Source organism: Xiphophorus hellerii, chromosome 2 (assembly GCF_003331165.1).
Source record: "Xiphophorus hellerii strain 12219 chromosome 2, Xiphophorus_hellerii-4.1, whole genome shotgun sequence".
Classification (NCBI taxonomy): Eukaryota; Metazoa; Chordata; class Actinopteri; order Cyprinodontiformes; family Poeciliidae; genus Xiphophorus; species Xiphophorus hellerii.
In genome coordinates this window covers 4,623,079-4,640,693 of record NC_045673.1, presented here as the reverse complement: position 1 = coordinate 4,640,693, position 17,615 = coordinate 4,623,079, and the positions used below count along the sequence as shown (strand labels likewise).

General features: G+C 38.3%; 1 protein-coding gene and 1 long non-coding RNA gene across 2 annotated transcripts; one reads left to right on the top strand and one right to left on the bottom strand.

The window, feature by feature from the left end:
* The first annotated feature begins 1,114 nt into the window (after window positions 1–1,114).
* Window positions 1,115–9,187, top strand: LOC116729622 (uncharacterized). The gene is made up of 3 exons (XR_004341181.1): window positions 1,115–1,212; window positions 2,968–3,158; window positions 9,020–9,187. It is a non-coding gene; the product is annotated as an uncharacterized LOC116729622 (long non-coding RNA).
* LOC116729612 (homeobox protein DBX1-B-like) lies at window positions 1,745–10,549 on the bottom strand. The gene is made up of 4 exons (XM_032578285.1): window positions 9,987–10,549; window positions 9,043–9,120; window positions 2,892–3,103; window positions 1,745–2,247 (listed from the first exon to the last, which is right to left on the bottom strand). The coding sequence occupies exons 1-4, from the start codon at window positions 10,309–10,311 to the stop codon at window positions 1,963–1,965; spliced, it is 900 nt and encodes a 299-aa protein (XP_032434176.1). The 5' UTR covers window positions 10,312–10,549; the 3' UTR covers window positions 1,745–1,962.
* Window positions 10,550–17,615: the final 7,066 nt, after the last annotated feature.

Below are 17,615 nucleotides of genomic sequence, written 5' to 3'. Positions count from 1 at the left end.
AGCAGGGGGCGCCGCTGGTCATCCGTAAGCAGAACCGTTGATACAAAAACAAAGATGGCGGCGGAGCCATAACGGGAGAGAGAAACGGTCCAAACAGTCCGGTGTGGGATGTAGTGATGTGTCGGTCGCGAACGATCCGGCTCTAAGAGCCGGCTCTTTGAAGTGAACGATTGGAACCGGCTCCACAATGGGAGCCGTTTTAGGATCCTATTTGGGAGCCGGGGTTTTTTCTACAGTATATCGCTGTCTCTCCGCCTCCCTGTCGTTGTGCTTGTGCTCTGCAAGTGCCAGAGCCGATAGTTTTTCCCCACATCGTTTTTTTTGTCCTGCGGTGCCTCGCTGTCTCTCCTCCCCCTTCTCCCTCTCCTTGCGCGTTTTGCTCTTCTGCCAGTGCTAGAGCGGAGACTTTTTTCCCTCGGTCGGTCCACTGCCCTCATGTCAAGCGTGTGCTCCACACATCTGACCAATCACACACAGTTTCAATTAATAATGTGGCGGGAAAACACTGAAAAAAAAGTTTATCTCCACTTTTTTTGTGGAAACGGCAGGCAATTGGCCAAGCTGTATAGCGTTCGTCGGCAGGTGTTTATGTACAGACTCTCACTCAGCGGTCAAGAAGCACAGAAAGAAGGGGAGTCAGTGTGAGAACTGAATAGGTGAAAATAAATACGTGACAGAAAACAGAGCAAGATTTGGACTCATTTTAATGCTACATCAACTCCAGGGCAGAGTGCAGACTGTGCAAAGTCAGCATTTCCTATCGTGCAGGCTGACAAACAACCTGCACAGGCACATGCGGACATCACACGCATCGGTATTGCTATAGCATTGTTATGCGGCATTTTTACTCATCATAAGTGCTTAACAATGTCAATAATGAAACAAAATATTATAAAATTAGGTTTAAGCTATTAATTAATTAATAATGTCAAAAATATATATGGGGAGCCGAAAGAGCCGGCTCTCCACAGTAAGAAGAGCCATTAGAGCCGCATCTCGAAAAGGAGCCTAAAATCCCATCACTAGTGGGATGGAAATGGACTTTATGTGGTTCTGCTTGGAAATATAAACTAACGACAATTTCCTTAAGTTGTTTTGAAATATAAATGCTTGTCAATCTCGTTAAGTTTGACTTCAATATCGCGCATTCAGCCGAGCTACGAGATGGAGGAATGACAACTTCTCCTTAAAAATTATTGATGTGCCACAAAGGTGAGGAGCTAATGACAGAAAATCAAACTGCGTAACAGAAAAACGATAACACGATTTTAAAAAACATGACGCAAACAAGCAAGGTTGATTTTGAGGTCTGTGGTGAGTTTTAAGTTTTAACATTCCTTCAAGAGCAACAACAAACGATTCTTATGAATATCTCTGTTAATGTGGAAGTGTTTAACATTTTATTCTTGCCATCTTTTTGTCTATTTATCAGCATATTTCTGTTTTGTTATATTGTATCTGTATGTCTAAGTGTAATACAATTTCTGTTTATCCAGTCTGTATTTAATACAGCTGATGCAAAAATAATGTTAAAATTGAATGTTTATTAAACATATTATGAAAAATTTAACCCTTTATGTAAAGACAGTCCTAAGAGAAAACTCGAGTTTTTAAGAAAATTCATGCTTATCAATTAATGATCGATAAGATCAATCAACTTTATATTAATTCATTATTGATAACTTGCATCTAATTAGCTAAAGCCAATGTGACCTCAGCTGCATACACCAATAAACACACAAAGGAGAGTTTTTAAATTTATTTTAACAAAAATATGAAAAAATGCAAAACATTTTGCAACCTTAAGTTTGAAACTTTCCAATCTACAAATATTAAATCTAGAGCAGCACAGTGAACTTTATTTAGCTGCCAATAAACAGCTCTGTACAGGAACACGGTGAGTAAATACAAATATATACACAGCAGATTCAGGCACTTTGGAGCTTCTGGCGTCACTCCTCTTTATGAAACCGTGATTTCTTCACCGTCGGACTCTGACTGTTTGCTCAGATCTGATGGAAAGGATGGGATCTGGTGATGATGATGATGGTGGTGGGGATGCGACTCCTGGCTGTCGGCTGCACTTCGGGTCAGCCGCTTGCAGAAGGTGCTGCCCACGTCGGTCAGATCCGGGTGGGGATTGGTTTTGGTGGGGAGGGTCTGCTGGCGGCAGCCACCCGTCGAAAGCAACTCGCGCTCCTTGGAGTTCCTCCACTTCATCCTGCGGTTCTGAAACCAGATCTTCACCTGCGAAGAGCGCAAACAGGGAGGCAGAGTTGGTTAGAAAGGACGCCATCTTTAAATTCTACACATTATTTAATAAAAGGTGCTTCTGATCAAAGGTATTAATTAACCAGACTTTGGGTTGTTTGCTGACCGTGAATCTGGGGAAATATTTAAGGTGGACGCAACATTTCCCAGAAAGGGAAAAGGTTGGCTAATTAACCCCGAGGTCAAAGAGACAATGATCAGAAAAATTACCAAAAACCTACAAGGATGGATGAATGGATGAAAAGATGAATGTATGGATGAAAAGATGGATGGATTTGTTGTCTTTCAGATATGTTCCTTTTGAGAATCTTCTGACTAGAATCACAAAGTTTTAACCAGAAAACGATGATAAATTTTTCTTCGTTGTTAAATAACGACTGAATTACAAACTTTAACTGATTAATTTGGATATTTTAAACAATCCACTTATATTAGACCTGGAAAAAACTATTATTATACTATTAGGTTTTCCGTCCCATAAATATGTCAAAATCTAAATAAAAAAAGAAGAAAAAGCCCTGCATTACATAGATGATCCAGTAGAGGGCAGCAAACCTGCACTTCGCCCTCACTGACTGCGGCAGATTATTAATCACTTCCTGAACTGGTCCCAGTCGTACCTGCGAGTCCTTCAGTCCCAGTTTACTGGCCAGTTTCTTCCTGTCTGGTTTGCTGATGTACTTCTGTTTCTGGAAGGTTCTCTCCAGCGCCTTCCTCTGGAGGTCCGAGAACACGGCCCGCCGCAGCATGCCCCTCCTGGGCTTCCCCCGGGGGGCCAGGGGCCAAGAAAACGTTCCTGGGACTGGAACCACAGAAGAAGAGGAGGAGGAGGCTGCAGGGAAGAAAAACAAGATCCCTTATCAAAGGAATATGCACTCACCTATGAAGTATGTCCTAATATATTATTTTCCCAATAATTTTTCAATATGTTGTAAATATATAAAATTATATATTATACAATATATTATATATTCATGTAATATATTGCAATATATGCTAATAATTGACACTTTCCATATATTGCAATATATTAAACATGAATATATAATGTATGTGTTTATATATCCCAAAATATATGTAATTTTATATTTATGAATATCCACCATCATGTATTCAGATTTATATGGAAAAACATATTTGTAATATAGAAAAAGATATAGTGTTGCATGTATGTTGAAAAAAATGCATTATAATATATATTGTACAATTGTGGGGAGAGAGAGAGACGAAAGCAATATATGGTAGGATATATTTAAAATATGTGAAAATATATATAAATTATTTTCATTTTGGTGCCCAGAAATTGTACTCGAGTAACAATAGCACTACTTCAACATATTTTTATTCAAGTAAAAGTAAAAAGTAGCGACCCAAGAAGAGTGAAAAAGTATTTCTTAAAAAGTATACTCAAGTATTGATAACCAATCAAATTATCAATCATTTAATCTATAAAAATTACATCATCAGATCAACTAAAATGTAAAGTTAAGTAGAAATGTTGGTATTTTTAGGACCAACATGACAATAATTCATAAAAAATATCAAAATCAGGCAAAAGAAAAAAGTTTCCAAATCAGTTTCTCTCAATAAAAACTTAGGAAACTTTAACAAAAAGTGCAGGTGTGTGTCTGATTCTGTTGAATTTTAGTTTAAAACATGTTTGTTTCTCATTTAGTGGGTAGAAAAGTCGGAAATTTTTACTCAATTAAGGATAGAAATACATCATAAATTGACTTAAGTAAAAGTAAAAATCACAGCGTAGTAAAAACACTTTACTCAAGTAAATGTAAATGAGTAAATATTATTAGTCGATTCTGCCCGTACGTGAGAAACAGAGATGCAGATTTAGCGTGAGGTCTTGTGAACTTTGTCGCGTGATTATCCTCCACGTTTGTCGGCGTTGTGAGCCTCTTCTTGTCTCCGTAATGAGCACACAGGCTCCCCGATGCTCCTCATAATATCCCCGTTCTGCCTCAAATCTGACGCTTGAAGAGCCCAATTTGTCCGGCGCTGGAAACACAGCCGATGCTAATGAGACGGGCCCTCCAAAGAGCGGCTCACACAGCCTCTAATGAAGCATGAAGAGGGGGGAGTGCAGCTTGTATAGGCTGCAAATGCACAGAGAAAGCTGATTGTGTTGTAATGAATTGAGTGGAAAAGGCCGTCGACAGGCCGGTATATTACAGGCACATTAAAGGCAGAGCTGTCAGAGAGTCTTTGCTGCTTCGCAAACCCGCATGTGCGTATCATCACACGTTAGCAGCAAATAAATCAGAGAAAACGCCGGAAGAAACTTTTTGATTCCTTTAAATGATTCTTTTTAATTTTTTCCCAGACACTCTGCATTGATGGATTAGAAATTAATTGATTGAATCGATTCAAATTGATATAAATGGAAGATAATTAGACCTGTTCCGCTGTATGTTAAAACAGGATATATGCTAAAATGGAAGTTATGCTAGCACGTTTATATAAAAACGGAAGTGACGCTAAAACAGAATATTTGCTAAAATGGAAGTTATGCTAGCACGTTTATCATAAATTTCATATTACGCTAAAACAAAATTTGTTCTAAAACAGAAGAAATGCTAAAATGGAAGTTATGCTAGCATATTTATGTAAAAACAGGAGTGATGCTAAAACAGAAGATAGGCTAAAATTGAAGTTATGCTAGGAAGTTCATCATAAATTCCATATTATGCTAAAAATGGAATTTATATAAACGGAAGAGTTGCTAAGACATAACTTATGCCAAAACTGAATTTATTCTAAAACAGAGGTGATGCTAAAACAAAAGATATGCCAAAATGGAAGTTATGCTAGCATGTTTATCATGAATTCCATATTATTCTAAAAAGGAAGTGATGCTAAAACAGAATTTATGCTAGAAGAGACGTGATGCTAAAACATAGGAAATGCTAAAATGGAAGTTATGCTAGCAATTTTACGGCCCATTCCACTTTAAGTTACTAGCTTTAATTTGGTATGTCATAAATCAAATTGAGTTGAATAAAAGTGAACTTTTATACCCTTGCATATTCCAAATAAAACTTGGGTAAAATGTAGCAGTTTGTTTGGTTGATTATTATTATTTTTAATTCTTCATGGCATTAAATCTTACGCTGTTGGAAAACTTGTTTATTCCCCATAATTGTTGCTTCAATTGTAGGTAAAATGCATTTGTGGGTCGACCATTTTGAATCAAAAATATTTGAAAGAAAATTCAGCCTGAGAAACTGAGATACTTGTGGTCAAAATGTGGCCAGTGGGCCATCTGTGGCCCTTGGAGTGATTTATTCTGGGCCCCAACTGCAATTAAAGAATGATACAGATTTATTCATTAAAATTTTTGTTTTTAATCAAGGTAAAATTATTATGGACAACATTTTACAGGTATTTCTTCAGACGGCAATAGTTCAGAGAGGATCAATCTTTAAAGGGAAACAACCAAATACACGATTCCTTACTTCTGACACTGAGACAGCAGTGCAAACGTTTAACTTGGAGCGCTAAAATAAGATTATGTACATATTTAGGCAGGAATTATTCAGATGAGAAATTGTAAATAATCTAAAAATATAAAGAGTCAGAACTGATAGATAAAAAAATAGCTGAACTTGGATTTTAGACTTAATTCACTGGAATCCCAGAGCTGTTCTTGTGCTTGTATGTAAAAGTGTGTGTCTGTATCTGTGTGTGTGGCTCTGCCTCCAATTGGTCACGGAGCCGGATGCTTTGTGGGCCGGCGGAGGGGGTTTGGTGGGAAAACGGCGGCGATCCTGAGCTGGGAAGATACCTGCCACACATTTAGAGGCATGACAAACGCCACTGATATGTTCAGAGCGGAACAAACTGGACTAATTTGTAGATTAGGAGAACTGGTGCTAATGTCAGCAGTCAGTGTTGTGGCTAAAGAGGCGTTCAGACCAAACAAGCCGATTCAGATCCATGGATTCCCAACAGGCAGATTAATGTTTCTCAATGGGATGATAATCATATTTAGACTCGTTGTCTGTGTTTGATGAAATAAGTGTTCATTTCCTCATATTGACACTTTATGTTTTAATGCCTTAGACAGAAAATGTCCGCCATCGCTGAACAACCAATCAGAGCTTCGGCGACAAGATGAAACCAAAACAGTCAGAAAACTTTAGTTATTGGATGAAAGATTGAAACACAAACAGACTGGGAGAACTGGGAGAACTGGGAAAACCGGGACAGAAGATCTGCTAGTAACTTTAAACTGGTTTGAAAAGGAGTGAATGATTCATCCATCTGTTTGTTCATCCATCCATCCATCCCTTCATCCATCCATCCATCCATCCATCCATCCATCCATCCATTTTTTTGTCCTTCATCCATCAATCCAACCATCCATCAGTTCTTTCATCCATCCATCCCTTCATCCATCCATCCATCCATCCATCCATCTATCTGTTCTTTCATCCATCCATCCCTTCATCCATCCATCCATCCATCCAATCATCCATCAGTTCTTTCATCCGTTCTTTCATCCATCCATCCATCCATCCATCTATCTGTTCTTTCATCCATCCATCCCTTCATCCATCCATCCATCCATCCAATCATCCATCAGTTCTTTCATCCATTCATCCGTTCTTTCATCCATCCATCTGTTCTTTCATCCATCCACCCATCCATCCATCCATCCATCTGTTCTTTCATCCATTCATCCCTTCATCCATCCATCCATCCATCCATCTGTTCTTTCATCCATCCATCCATCCATCCATCCATCCATCCATCCATCCATTCTTTCATCCATCCATCCATCCATCCATCAACCATCCATCCGTTCTTTCATCCATCCATCCATCAGCTGGTGAAAATCTTGTGTATTCTGAACTGGGGAAAGAAACTGAAGATATGAGGGGCTGAGAAAATCTAATGAATGAATGAATGAATGTAAACTTTTTTATTTTCCATCTTCCAGCTCTAAAGTTTTAATTCACCTTGAATGTTCTTATAATCAAAAGGTGAAGATAAAAAAGAAACTTATTTAAAATTAAAGTTTTCTGCAGGTAAATCTGCGACTCGGAAACTTTTTGACTCCTGGTGGCAAAACCACCATTTCATTCAGGATGTAACATAAATGTATAAATATTTCCACAGCAGTTGACGAAAATAAACATACATTTGCTTAAAAAAGAAACATTAACTGAAGACATATTGGTGTTTCCATGGAGAGCAGGATTCACTGAGAAATTAGTTCTATCACAAACCTTTTTAGTCTGTCTGAGGTTTCACTTTAAAATCTGTGCAAAGCTTAAATTTTTAACATTTTCTTAATATACTATAACAAATTTACTTTCCAGCTGAAAATTAAATCATCATTTGAGCTTCCAGATGCTCCAAAAACTTTAAATAAACTTCAGGAAAACTGCAGATCTGATAAAACTCTGGCTGCACCTTTTAATTTACTGTAGCTTATTAATTTGGTTTCAACATAAATTAAATTGGTGATGCAGTTTCACATCATAAATGTGTCTTTTTACAGGATGAGGCCTTCAGGCACACATGGGTTACAAAAATGTTCAGATAGCATAAGATTGATCAAAAATAACTCGGGCATCGTAACAGTAACCAAAGTGGTTCAACTTGAAAAATATTCTTTAAAGTTTTACTTTGCAAATGTGCCAGAAATTTTCATTTCGACCTTATGAATGTGGAGCTACTCTCGATTTATTTTGCTTTGTGTTTTCAGGGAGAAATTACCTGAAATAAACAACATGCATTAAAATATTTCCTAGAAATGTTTGAAGTTGAGGAAAGATCATTAACAGAATAGGGTTTAAATGTAACAGTTAACAGGGTTTCTAACTTATTTTTCATTCATTTATTCTGTGTTTTGTACTAATCTTTGTTACTGCAGAGGTGAATAAAATAAGTGAAACAAAACATTATTGGTTTAATCTGTAATATTCAGTGAATTATTTTGCAGAAATAATTCATTTCTTTCCAAGTTTAATCCAATAATTAAAATTTTCTCGCAATTAAAACAAGAAACCTTCAATATTTTGTGTCGTCAAATAAAATGTCAGAGGTGAGCAGAGTATCCAAAATTATACTAAAGAGTATCACTACTTCAACATACATTTATGCCAGTAAAAGTAAAACAAATAAAAAGAAATTACTCAAGTAAAAGAAAAAAAGAAGTGTATTTTGGTATCTTAAGGACCAAAATGACATCAATTCATACGAGTAACAAAAAATAAGAAACTCAGATAAAAGAAAAATGTTTCCAAATCAGTTTCTTTCCATATAAAACTTATGAAACTTAAACAAAGACTGCAGGTGTGTGTCTGTGTCTGGTGGATCTTTGGTTAAAACATGTTTACTTTTCTTTTAGTGAGTAAAAAAATCCAGAAATACTCAAGTAAGAGTAAAAATACTTAACAAAATTACTCAAGTAAAAGTAAAGCGCAAAACACAGTAAAAAATACTTCTAAAAGTACATTAGGGGAAAAAAAAGATACTCAGGTAAATGTAATTGAGTAAATGTAACTAGTTACTACCCAACTCTGCAAAAACTGTGATGGATAAGTCAAATAATAATAGTTTTATTTGTCTGTTTACCAGAATCTTGAGGTTTTTGAGGAAGAAACTCATAAGAAATAATTAAACTCAGATTTAGTGTAGAAATGTGTGAACAGATTAGAGTGGATTAGCGGAGAGTTAAATACGACCCTCAGATCTAAGCCTTGAATAAACTCAACGTTGATTTCAGCCGACCAGATGTCGGCGGCCTACCTGAGAAGTACGAGGCTCTGATGAGAGGATGAAGGTTTCCGTCAAAGAACGGCAGCGACTTCGTCTGAAGACTCTGAACTGAGGAAGAGGAGGAAGAGGAGTCCCACTCAGTCACATGGAAAGGATTAAAATCATCCAATCAGCATCTGGATCCCCTTTCTACTCACTGTTTGATTCAATTTGGCATTTTTAAAAACAGATTTTGATATAAATGTATATAAACTCATAAAATAAGCATCTTAAATATAAAATATATGCCAAACATTGAAAAAAAACAATAAATACGTCTTATTATTGCATCTTTTAAAGACATTTTAAAGATTTTCCTCTTAATTTGTTGCAAAAATGGGATATTATTAATTAATAAGCAGTAGTTATATCATTGCTCCTGAAATGATTTAAAAACCATATTTTGTTTGCAAGTCACTGAGTTCATTTGAAATGTTAATGCTTTTTATATCAAAACATTTGAAATCTCTTAATAGATTTTATTAAATTAATATTTGTGTTTATTTCATCACAACAGGTCTGAAATCTCAACGAGACAGTCTATAAATAAAGATAAGTAAATAAACAAACTTTCTTGATTCCAAAATCAAGAAAGTTTGATTTTGTAATTAATTTAAATTAATATTTAATTAATACCTAGTTTAAATATTGTAATATATATGCACGCAAATATAATTTTTTAATACATTTTCATTCATTTTATTTAAAAAATTAAAACCATTTATTTCAAATTTAAAAGCAGTTACGTCTACTTAAAATTTTTAAAACTAACAGTAACGAAATTAAGTCGGGTTTTTTTTTCAAACAAGTAAAATGTCAGAGAAAAAATATAATAATTAAGTTACTAATAACTAAATGTTATTAGTAATTTTACCAAAGAATAATATTATTATAGTTTATGTTAATTATTAGTTGCTAAAGCAACAGGAACTCACCGCTCCGTGTGGACGGGGCCAGGATGGTACTGACGCCGAACTTCAGGTATCCCGAGTCCGAGCAGCCCGTGTGCGGCGACCCGGTTCGGTTCGGTGGTTCCGGGCGAGCAGAAGCTCCCAGCCCCGGGCCGAGTTGGATAAGCTCCCCGGGGCTCCCGGAGGAGAAGGCCCGGTGGATGTAGCCGACAGGCTGGCTCAGCCGCAGCAGATCCTCCACCAGGAAGCCGGAGGGCAGCGAGCGGCCGAGGGGCGAGGAGAGAGCCGCGGGAGGGCGCAGGAAGCCCGGGTAGAGAGGCGGCGGCAGCGCGCTGCACGGGAACATCATGGTGCTCCAAACGGGGGCAAATTTAAAAAAAAAAAAACTGCCCCTCTGGTCTCTGAAGCTGCTGTAACTGGTTTTATACTGGAGTTACTCCCACACACCAGTACGCGTCAGAAGGTCCACCCTCACCTCCCATTAAGAGCTGAAAGTTTTAAACCAGTTCAGAGCGCTGAGGTGCGTGACAGGACTGGATAAGGGAACTGGTTCACCAGTTGGTTTCTTACAGGTTTTAGGGAAAATGCAGATTTTATGGCAAGTAACTCGGTAATTTTGATATTAATCTCAGAAATTTTCAAGGACAAACAAAAAAAGGTCTGAGTTTGAAAAGTCGAAAATGTGCTAAAAAATAAAAATCTTTAAGTGTCAGAAGTCAAAAAATGAACTTTTGAAACTCCAGAAGTTAATGCCAAAAGACAAAATTATTTTACTTTTTATACTCAAAATTTTGTATTTTTTTCTAGAAGATTTCTGAGATTAATCTCAACATTTCTGGATTAACAAATTGTGTCCAGATTCACCTGCATGAATTATGTCTCTGTGGACGATTCCACAGAGACATAATTCATGTCTTCCTTCCTTCCTTCCTTCCTTCCTTTCTTCCTTCCTTCCTTCCTTCCTTCCATCCTTCCATCCATCCATCCATCCATCCATCCATCCATCCATCCATCCGACTCAAATAAAAAAAAATTCTTCTGTGCTTTAGAAATGAATACTTCATTTTCCAGCTTTGTTTTGTTTCCTTTTAGCTTTTATTAGTGAAACATAAATATTCACCACTGGCTGAAATCTTCAAACAAACCCAAAAGTTTTGGGACGAAACCAAAGAAAATCTAGAAACTTTCTTTGATGATTCTCTAAAAGAAATTGCTGCTTTTATCAAGCCAATCTGTGTGAATCTGCGCAGCATTTTAATCCCATGAACGCCTCGTTTAAAGGCATAACGACAAAACGATCTGCTGCTCCACAAAAAGGAAGAGATCATTAAATCTGCTCCGCTCAGACATTTGACACCTTAACCAAAAAAAAAAAAAAAAAGAAAGTGTTGCATTCAGAGCATTTTATTCGTTCAGAAAATCCCTCCATTGTGCTGAAGTGGAGCAGATGGTTGATGAGCATCAGCAGAACTAATTTGTCCTCCTGGTCCGACAGACTCTCCGACCTGCTGCTCCGATTCTTAACCAGAATAGCAGCTGTTGGTGATTTTAACACCAGTTAAGACTCATTTTAAGGCCATTAGCCCGGCAAAGTCTTACAACACCGACCCGCCTCCATTATTAGAGGCTGCGCCCATTACACATGCAAACAAGCTGTCTGCGGCCATAACTAGTTAATTCTCCTGTTAACTCTCTGAATCTGAACAAACAGACGCATTTATGTCACAAAGGAGCAGAAAAATCCTCCGACATGAAGGGAGAAATTTATTCCTGATTATTTTCTTTGTTATATTTGGGGATTAGTTGAATCTTTGTTTACAGTTTTTCAGCATCCAGTGTCTTTTACCCTTGAATTTTGCATTAAAAATTGCAATAAATGTTTACATTGCTGCTGTTATTTGCAAAGTGTTTCCATTTCTTATGAACACCACTGCATTAAAGTTTTACTTTTTATCGTCTTTAACCATTTCATGTTCACTCTGTCAATGAAAACTTCTTGGCTCACAGAAATTAACGCCTTCATGCATGAATTATGATCCTTTATGGCAGGATTTTTTATCCAGTGTGTTTGCTTTTCTTAAGACATTAAAAAAGGATTATTTTTTGTAGGTGATTAGTTGTAATTTTCTCCAAATACAAAGTTGTTATTTGTAAAATGTATCAGTAGTTTAATCTGTAGGGGTTACCTGTAAGAGTCCTCTACAGAAGAAGGAGGGACTGGATATTCCTGAGTTGGTTTTCCATCTGTCGGCCATATTGGATTTAGCAAAAAAATTTTCTTGCACTTGCAGTGAATGGCCTGTAGTTGGCAGTGTATTGTATGATGCACTATTGTCCACTTGAACGGTCTGTGTGCATTTATAACATAAAAATTCACAAGAAACACAAGAAAATGGCTTTTAGAAAGTTGTCCACTGCAGTGATTGTTTTTGTCTGAAGTTTACCAGGAATTCTTTGTTTTCAGTTTTTTCAGTATTCAGAGTCGAAACTCTTTCATCTCTTTGCATTTTGCATCATCGTGGGGAAAATGTACATAAAAATCTGCTTTTAAAAGAGCATTTATGAATCGTTTTTCTGCTTGAATAAAACATTTAATCTTTCTCAGAACCAAAAATGTTATGATTTTTTTTAGGTTTTTAAAACATTATAGTCAAAGGTTAGCAGCAACACTGACTTGTGAGGCAAAAAGTGCTCCATACATTTCCATTAAAACACTTTTTATTTAATTTCACTGCCATTATGGTGCAAAGTAATGGTGGTGATATTTGAATTTTTTTCTAACTTTTTCTATTAAAAGATCAATAGTTAAAATTCATTTTAAAAAAATTGTAATCGTATTATTACAATCGTATTATTATCTTCGACCTCAATGATTGCAAGAAATGTTATTTTGTGTTTTGGTTTAGTTTAAGTTAGTTTACTTTTGTTTATTTTAGTTTGATTTCAGCGTAGACTGTTGCTTCAGTAAAAATATGGCCGCCTGCCTTTGCTTACTCCAAAAATACACTTTTGGGTTGACTCTGCACCTGCAGCTAGCGACTAGTCATTAAAAGAAGAAATTTGGTTTTTCAGTTTAACAGGTGAATTTAGAGAGGTCACCACTTGGTCTGCTCCTGGAAATAAATAAAACTAAACACAAACTAAAAAAAATCTCTTCATATTTCAACTTCTGCATGTGTTTTCTTCAGTTATTGCAGTTTTTGTAGTAAAAATCTAATGGCCAGCCATTTCTGCAAAGATTTTGTCATTAACTACTCGTGTGATTCAGGTGTGTTGAAAAAGAAAAAAGTAAAAAGCTGCAGGACTGGAATCGCAGAAAATATATTTAAATTTCAGTGCTTCTTTTTAAAAGGAGATGCTAACATTGTGAGATGCATGATTTTCCATGACCTGTCCTGAATTAAGGTACATGTGGTGATATTTTATTTAAATAACTGAACTTATTTTCATCTGTGTAATGGTGAGTAATAGTGAGGGTCTGTGAGGGTCTGAAAGTCGGTGGAACGGAGCGGATTAGCGCGGCCTTTCAGTGCTGCAGTGCAGCGACCAGCATTAAAGTCATATTAACTTTCTATTAAACATCGGCTCATTCTGTGCAGGCAGACGGAAAGCAGCTTACGCTGAATGTGTGTGTGTGTGTGTGTAGGGGTGTGTGTGTGTGTACTTGCTTAGCTATCCCGTTGAGGTTGTTCTCTGCCATGTCCACTCGCCTTCTGAAGGTCGATGGGCTTTATGGGTCTTAATGCAAACGGCTGAAGCGATGATTCGATTTGATCTGGTTTTGGTTTTTGAAGTCCATTTCTGGAAAATCGGGATTTGTTTCACCAATATGCTCCATCCATCCATTCATCCATCCATCCACCCATCCGTCCATCCATTCATCCATCCATCCATCCATCCATCCAACAAACCATCCATCCATCCATCCAACCAACAAACCATCCATCCATCCATTCATCCATCCATCCAACAAACCATCCAACCAACAAACCATCCATCCATCCATCCATCCATCCATCCAACCAACAAACCATCCATCCATCCAACCAACAAACCATCCATCCATCCAACCAACAAACCATCCGTCCATCCATCCAACCAACAAACCATCCATCCATCCATCCAACCAACAAACCATCCATCCATCCATCCAACCAACAAACCATCCGTCCATCCATCCAACCAACAAACCATCCATCCATCCACTCATCCATCCATCCATCTATCCATCCATCCATCCATCCATCCTCCCAACCCTCCAACCATCCATTTTTCTGTTGTCTTGATGAACTTGATTCTCTAATCTTTCCATCAAAATCATCTCAGTAAATATTCACCTCGAAGGAATTAATTTATAAATGTCAGTTTATCCATTTACAAAGTTGGAGTTTTAATATCTTTAAGTGCTAATTTTTTTTGAATGATTCTATTGAGTGTAAATGGAAAGTTAGCGTATTTTCACTCTGGCCTCCAGAATGAGCTGCTCAGGATGAAATGCTCTGTCGGCAGCGTGGCGCCCCATGAATTTTCATCAAGCAGAGCCAGAGTGTGAGAACGTCCTCGGCGTTTTGAATCCATACAATAAAAGTAAAACTTGACCGAAGCGATTAGCCCGTGTCGCTGACAAATATGAGAAATGGCTCGTCTCGGTGTCCCCATCGCAGCCTCAGGACTCCGGTGACACAGAGCACGCTCGCTGAATGCTCATTAGCTGGAGATTGGTCATGGGAGCTCAGAGCGGCACATCGCTGTGCTAACAGTCTCTCCCTTTATGTGCTCCTCCATTATACCATTCATGGCCCATTCTGCGCTAATCTTATTGGAGGCTCATGACGTTCTGCGGCCTGCAGCAGGAGGCTTAAAGCACCTGGCAGGTTGGTTAGAGGGAAGCTTGTAAATGCCTGTGGTTAAAATGGGTCCGAACACAAGCCAAGCCCAGAACCAGGGGAGCCGGGAGGAACCAAGGGAACTGGGGGGATGCGGTTGTCAGGCCCAGTTTAGATCTCTGGGTTGTCAGAGGAGAGGGGAAGCAAAGACGGACTAGGTCGTTTCACAGACCTGGGACTCCAGAACCAACAGCAAGCAGAAACAGGAACCAGAGGTCAAAGGTTAGAGGTTAGCTTGGCAACATCTATGTGACAGAGCGTCTAACTGGTTCTGGAGAAATCCAACCATCAACCAATTAACCAATTAACCAACCAACCTTCAATCCATCCAACTATGCATAAATTCATCCAACCAACCATCCATCCATCCATCCATCCATCCAATCATTCTTCAATCCATCAATCCATCCATCCAACCAACCAACCAACCAACCAACCAACCAACCAACCAACCAACCAACCAACCAACCAACCATCCATCCATCCATCCATCCAACCAACCATCATCCATCCATCCATCCATCCATCCATCCATCCATCCAACCAACCAACCAACCAACCAACCAACCATCCATCCATCCATCTATCTATCCTTCATTCATTCATTCATTCATTCATTCATTCATTCATTCATTCATTCATTCATCCATCCATCATCCATCCATCCATGGAGTTTTCAGATCTTTATGTGCTAAAATGTTTGAGTTGTATTTGGCCATTAAATGATTTATTTCAGACAGAATTATTTCTGATGCCTGCAGCTTCATTAGGAAACCAAACATGACTCACAATAAAACTTTAAATAAAACCTCTCAGGTAAATATCTCCACAGCAGTCAGGACCAATTTAACTGGATTTTCATAACATTTCTGGCCTCTTCCTCTTTATGTAATTTGTTTTAAAGTGTCAACTCTGCAACAGTCTTTATTGATGTTTTGTTTTTTTTAACTATTCCTGTTTAAAAGAATGCTTCCTGTTGCAGAGTTGCCTGCATATTATTATATAAAAAGTTGTTTGTGGCCCTTTGGGGATTTCAGAGCGGATTGTGATTTACTCTGGGGAGGGGTGTTAAAGCACCTTGTCCAAAGGCCCGTATTAAGCCGGGCTGATGGGCTGAGTGTAGGATGGGAGGCAGACTCAGATCTCACTGAGGTTAGGAGCCCAAGGTTAGTGCGAGGCGTGGAGATGAATGCAGCTCGTCTCATTTCTGAATGCAAGGACGCCAGCGCAGCGCTGCGTGGCCAGCAGGTATTGAGGCGGGCCACGCCACATAATTGGATTGAACGCTGGCCATGGTATTTATGTCACTTCTCGTCTTGTCAATCCCATAACAGGCATTGCGGCGGCGTGGGGATCTCCCATGGTGACGGGACTTTGCCCTATTCAGACAGAAAGGAGAGAAAAGACCCAAGCCTCATTTAATTCACGTTTAATTCTCACTCAAATCGTTTTAACGCTGCTGTTATTTGCATAACAGGGAAAAAGGGACTCTGCCTTTTCAGGGCGCCTGTGTGTGAGAGAAGGAACAGGAACAGTGTTGTAATTGAAAGTGTTTGGTAGGCTTATATATGCATACGCTGAGGGACAAGCGTTCTCACACGGATCAGCCAACTGAGGGATTCTGGAGCCGTTTTTCCACACGTTAGATCACTTCTGTGATGGCATTTCCACACAGCGTGACGCAGCAGTTAGACAAAGAACAAATAAAAACCTGCTCTGACTCAGAAAGTCTTTCACAGCCCCAAAATCCTGCGGCTGAAATAAACTTTCAACCCTTCTAAAAATTTATATTAAAACAGCAAAAAAACGGGGCGTGCTGTGGTGGCGCAGGGGCTTAGCACGCCCCACGTTTGGAGGCCTTAGTCCTCGACGCGGACGTCGCGGGTTCGACTCCCGGTCCTGACGACCTTTACCGCATGTCTTCCCCCCTCTCCTCACCCTCCTTCCTGTCTGCCTACTGTACAAAAAATACGAGCCACTAGCGCCGCAAAAACTCTTCGGAGAAAAAGAAAAAAAAAAAAAAAAAAACAGCAAAAAAACAACAACATCTAAATAGATGCAAAACATTTAATGTGAGGTGATAATCTTCAGAGAAACAGTGAGTCAGAGACACCAACCGGACGGAGATTAGGATGGGAGGCGTCTGGGGTTCAAATCCCCAACGGAGGAACAAAAGCCTGAAAAATATGTAACCTTAGAATCAGGCACCTCTCTGTCCACCTGTGAGGACCCAAATGAGTCAGAACCAGGAGAACTGGTCCTCCTGCAGATGTTCTACCCTGAAGATTAAAGCTCAAAATCTGCATTCATAACAAACCTGCAAAATTTTAAGCACTTTGAATTATCCTCCTGTCAAATTAATTTCATTTCAGGCACCTAAACATAAACAAAAACTCATAAAATTTTGCACATACAGTTCAGACCAAAAGTTTGGACACACCTTCTCATTGAATTCAATGTCTGTACTGTATATTGGTAGTGTGTGAAATGGCCAAGCAGTTCCCCCGTTAAAGTCCCTCTAGCTCTCTTACCATAACGTATAAATGTGAAATAAATCAGTCAAGTTCATTTGATTTCAGCAACAAGGCAGTTTAAAGGGTTTGTATCATAAAAACAGAACTCATAAAAATAGACAAATCTCAAGAAAAAAGTGTCTTCAATGTATGTAAGTCTTAAAACCAACAGGACTTTAACATGTTTATTTCGATTAATTAGTTACAATAGCTTTTAAGGCAATCAATCGCATTTTTTATTCATTTATTTTTTT